Source organism: Marmota marmota, unplaced genomic scaffold (genome assembly GCF_001458135.2).
Source record: "Marmota marmota marmota unplaced genomic scaffold, marMar, whole genome shotgun sequence".
Classification (NCBI taxonomy): Eukaryota; Metazoa; Chordata; class Mammalia; order Rodentia; family Sciuridae; genus Marmota; species Marmota marmota.
Window position 1 is genome coordinate 11,724,840 of NW_025999941.1, and position 5,153 is coordinate 11,729,992.

At 57.8% G+C, this 5,153-nt stretch overlaps 1 protein-coding gene across 1 annotated transcript in view; it reads right to left on the minus strand.

Moving 5' to 3' along the window:
* The window catches only part of Fam3d (FAM3 metabolism regulating signaling molecule D), a 9,596-nt gene extending 6,022 nt beyond the window's left edge, over positions 1-3,574 (minus strand). Inside the window, exons 1-2 of the mRNA XM_048801017.1 lie at positions 1,726-3,574; positions 354-579 (exon numbers count right to left, since the gene is read on the minus strand). Of these exons, the coding sequence (XP_048656974.1) occupies positions 354-579; positions 1,726-2,003 (504 nt within the window). The 5' untranslated portion in view covers positions 2,004-3,574. The remainder of the gene's footprint in view (positions 1-353; positions 580-1,725) is intronic.
* Positions 3,575-5,153: the final 1,579 nt, after the last annotated feature.

Consider the following 5,153-nt stretch of genomic DNA (forward strand, 5'->3'; position numbering starts at 1 on the left):
ATCACAGGCCCCGCCCCTCCCCTCCCTCCCTGTTCCTGCAGTGTCGCCTCTGCCTGGAAGGAGCCACGCCCACCTTTCTCTGGGCCAGCCCCTGACCACGTGGCTCTTTACCTCTGCCCGCCCCCACCCCATCCCAGCTTCCTAGCTGGGTCACCCTCGGGGGATTGCAGCCAGGGCCTGTCGTAGTTCACATCTGTCCCCCCCTGCACCCTGGCAGGGCCTGGCCCAAAGTAGCTGCTGTCCCTATTTGTTGAATAAAATGAATGAATGAAGGGTTGTCCCCAAAGGCTTCATGGGGGGGGGCGGTTTGGGCAGGGGTGGCTTGGAGGATGGGGTTCCATTTCCTAGGAGAAATGAATCCTCCTGGGGTAGACGCTTGTGGCAAGACTTTGAGACCCTGGGTCCCGCGGGCCTCCCTCCTGGGGTCTGCGCGAGGTCCCCCCAGGCCGCAGGGTGAGCCACCTCTGCTGGAGAAAGAGGCCGACCTCCCTGGAGCCCAGAGCTTGTGGGGGGGACTCACCGTTCACCAGGGCGATGTTCAGGCCTCTGCCTATGTTGTTCTTCACGGGACTCATGATACTAACGACAAAGAACAGAACAAGGTGCAACATTTGGTCCTGAGCAGGGGACGCACGCTGCTATTGTGCTGGGGGCTCTGGGGGGCCCCTGGGGTGCATTGTAGAAGCATCTGGAAACACACGGACCAACCTGGGCCCTCTGTTTTCTCCGGGGAGCCAGAGCTGGGGCTAGACAGTGAGGAGTTGCTCAAGGCAAGTTTGAACCAGAACAGCCTGCTCAGGGAAGAGGCGGGGTCCTTGTCTGGGACTCTGGTCCCCACAGGTAGCACCTCCCAGTTCCTGGGCCCAATGGCTGCACCCCTGTCTCCCACTGCCCCCTGGAGAGCTGATGTCTCTCTCCCAGGCCTAGACCCGCCTTCATTGGGCCAGCAGAGGTCCAGGCTGGGACTTTTGCAGGGGGTGATTCAGACAGGGAAACTCTCTGCCCAGTGGGGTGCTAGGCTGGGCTGATCGGTCACTCCAGAGGGTGGCCTCTCTTTCCAACCACACGGACAAGTCCATTTTCAGTAGAGAAAAAAATTGTCAGCTAACAGGTAGGAAAGCAGAGCTGCAGGTGGCCTAAGAGGGAGTCCCGAAGAGACAGTTTGAACCCTGGATCAAGCTGCTCCTGAAGCCTGCTACCTCTGGCCTTTTAGACACAGGAACCGGTAAGTTCCTTGTTTCATCGAACCGAATTCTATTTGGGTTCAGAATCCTGACCCATTTGACATCTTTTGGAGGATGAACTTCTGGTCGCAGGACTTGACTGTACCTGCTGGAAGCGCCCGGGGCCTGCTACACCTGGCCTTGCTCATGAACCCTTCCTTCCCACAGGCCTCCCCTCTCAGAGGAAGCCCAGCAGCATGGCCTGTAGGCCAGAGTTCTAATCCTGCTCTGCCTTTGGCTTGGCAGGTGAGGGGGGCGGGTGGCTTTCCTCTGTTTAACAATAGGGACAAGACCAGCCCCACCTCCCAGGGGGTGGGGGAGTCAATGAGATAAGTTGTGAAGCAGGGTGGGTGGGCCTGGAGATCTCTGGATGATTGGCACACCAGGAGTGACCGGAAGGCTGGCCTCCAGGCCTGTTCACTTGTACCCTGTTTTCGAATGAATAAATGAAACACAAGAAAGGAAACACAGGTCCCCCCCACCCCCCACCCCGGGTACTTACATTTGGTTTTCAAAACACATGGAGGGACCCACCACGTTGGCGGCCCCACTGCAGATTTTGAATGCAAAGTAGTTGGTCGGGCAGGGCTTGCTGAGGCCGCACTTGGCCTTCTTGGTTTCTGGGGAGGGAACAGATGACACTTGGTGGGCAGGGGCTTTGGGCAGGAACCTGGGGGAGAGGAGCCTGGCAGGCTCAGGCACAAGCTTGGTGACTTCTGATCCCGGAGTCTGGGAGATTTGCTTCTTCTTGAGCTCCACAGTATCTCTGCTGACCCCCATAAAGGGGCACAGGACCCTGGCTGTGTGTCTGGCTACGCCAGAATAAAATCTCTGACTTTCTCCCCTAGCCTCGGCCCCGCTGCCTCATAACCGTGTGGGACGATGAGAGGTGGTTGATGACCAGTCACCATGCAGAAGGGATTCCCTGGAGAACCTCTCTCTGGGACCACAGCAGCCTCATGGGCTCCACGAGGCCCCTTTTGACCATCTGTTGGGGGCTCTAGCCTGGAGGGTAGGGTGCCTCTGTCTAGTTGGGTTCCTTTGGGGAAGTCTTAAAACTCCTGCACCTCAACTGCCTCATCAGTAAAATGGGTAACCATGGTGCCTTCTCCCTGGGGCCTCATGAGGAGCCATGAGGAGAACTGAATCTTTCCTATTAGCTGCTCTCCTCGTGATTCCTGCCCCCTGGCTCATTTACTGAGCATCTACTAAGCACCAGACACTGGGAGACAACAGGGAATAGTAGGCAGGCGGTGCTGGTCCTCCTGCTGGGTGCTCGGAACCTGCTGGACACCCACCTTTTTAATCCCAGGGACTTGGGGGCTGAGGCAGGAGGACTGAAAGTTTGAGGCCAGCCTCAGCACTTAGTGAGGCCCTGAGTGGGGGAACATCTGGCAGGGGTGGGGGGCACTGTGCTTGGCAAGAGATGAGGAGGGGACCCCAAGCTGCAGATGCTGAGGCTTCACCCTCACCAGGCTCTGTGCGAGTGATGTGGGTTTGCAGCTCGGCAGGTTCTGCTTTATCTCTAAGCACCTCCTAGAGGTGCGGGGGGGACTGGTGAATAAACAGGGTCACCTTCAAAGGGAGCGCGGGGTGGGGCTGCCACTCTCCCCAGGCCCTGGGCCAGGTGGGTGGCTCTGCCACTGTGTGCTTTGGAGCAAACCCGTGGGCTTGCTGAGGGACCCCAGCACACACTGAGGCTTGCTGTGCCCAGCGTGGCGCAGGCACTTTGTGTTTATGACCTTGTTAAATCCTCCTGGTGGCTCCTGGGCCTCCCAGGGAGCAGCTCAATACATCTTCCCTGGGCTGAGCTCAGGCCGAGAGGCCAAAGCAGTCAGCGTGGTTAGGGTCTCCCAAGCTCTTGCTGGACCAGAGGGAGGCACTCGGTGGATTGGGAGAATGTACCCCTTTGTTGGGACACAAGGCACTGGCACCCGGCTAGAGAGCTGATGGGAAGGAGTGCTGCCCACACCGGGGCGCCCTGCTGGGTTTGGGGTCCTCTGCTAAGTGGGGAGCCCCGATGATGGGAGAGAAATGCCTCTCCTAGGCTCCCCCTCTCCTGGTTTCCGTCCACACACCTGCTGGGCATACCTGAGGGCGAGGCAGGCCACATCACTCAGAGAGCCAGGTCAGGGAGTGGGGACACCCAGGAGGGCTGTTCTGAGAAGCGAAGCTGGGGACAGGGTGCTGTGGTTTGGATGTGGGATGTCCCCAGAAGCTCGTGTGTGGGACAATATGAGAGGGTTCAGAGGGGAAATGACTGGGCTGTGAGAGCCTTAACCCACTGAGTGAATGGATCCCTGATGGGATTAACTGGGTGGTGGCTGGAGGCAGGTGGGTGTGGCTGGAGGAGGGGGCATTGGGGGCGTGGCCTTGGGGTCTCTATTTGTCTCTGGAGAGTGGAGTCTCTCTCTGCTTCCTGATCACCATGTGAGCTGCTTCCCTCCACCACACTCTTCCTCCATGATGTCCTGCCTCCCCTCGAGCCCCGAGGAATGGAGCCTGCTGTCTGTGGACGGAGACCTCTGAAACCCTGAGCCCCCAGATAAACTTTTCCTCCCCTAAAATTAGTCACAGCCGCGAAAAAGCTGATAAAGCACAAGGCTTCAGGGTGAAGGTCCTCTTCTTCTCTGAGCCTTGGGGTCCCCACCTCCAGCCACCTGAGAGGCTGCTTGGCTCTTGGTGGGACCAGAGGGCCTCACCTGTGCAGAGAATGTGGTTGGCTCTGGGCCCTGGGGACGACCCCGGGAGTTTGCCCAGAGCCTAACCGACTGCGGCTGAGTCCTGATAAACCTGATGTCAACAGCGGGGCTTCGGCGGGCTTTTCCAGAATTGATTTTCTGACCATCTGAAGCCTTCACGGTCAGCCTGCTGGAGGTAGGAAGATGGCGCCTGGGGGTCTCAGCCCCTGGGGGCTGGATGTGCTCTCTGGGTTCTGGCTGCTCCAAACCCTGAGGCCCAAGCCCTCCGGGAACCTTAGCCTATTTATTGTTCAGAGCCTGGATCTGGGGGGCTCTGGGGGGCACTGGCTGGGTGGGGAGGTCAGTCAGGAACCTGGGGCTGCTCTCCTGCTAATCTGTGGGTGACTTGCCAGAAATCTCTCCGGCTCTCTTGGCCAATTATGAAATCGGGGGGTTGATTTATATCAGGGTGGCCCAACGGGTTCTCTCCTAGATGTGAACTGGACCTATGTGGTAGGAGTTTGATGATAAAGCTCTTGAGGCTGCCTGAGGGCCTGGGGGAAAGGCTGCGGGTGCAGGGATCGATTAGTGATGTCTGTCATGGGAGTGGGCAGGGTGGGAGGACCCACGTGAGCTTGACTTTGCCATTCCCCCAGCAAGTGATGTCTAAGTGTCTGTTCTGCATCAAGACCCTGTGAGCCTCTGTGGCTGCTTCAGACTCTGACTGAGGAGGCTTTGGGGAGATGGGTTAAGGGCGTAGGGTGAGGGGTTTGTGTTCACTCTCATAATCTTTGCTCTCTGTAATTCCACAGTGCACCAGGCTTCTCCAGCTGGGAAAAGCCCCTCTTCAGCGTGACCACCATGTTAGGGTGGGAGATGGAGGCCCTAGAGGGTATGACCTCATGCAAAGAGATATTGAGGACCTGGGCCTGGAGGGGTTTAATGCTGAAGGCAGCAGGAAGTTGAAATGGAACCTACTTTCAGGTCCCTCTAAGGCAAGAGGGTGGGACAGGGAGCTCTGTGTGGCTCATCCCCATGTGTGGGAGGGTCTCCCAGTGACCCGGTGGAGAGTCAGGGGACAGTCTGGCTATGGGCAGGGGAGGCCTGGGAGCTGTGGCTTGTCTTGGAGCTACTGAGCAAGTCCAGGTGTGGTTATCTGTGGTAGCAATTGATAGAAAATGTGGGAGGCTACTCCTACCCGCCAAGTCACTGTAGAGCGGACCTATTTTTTTTTTTTTTTTTTTTTTTT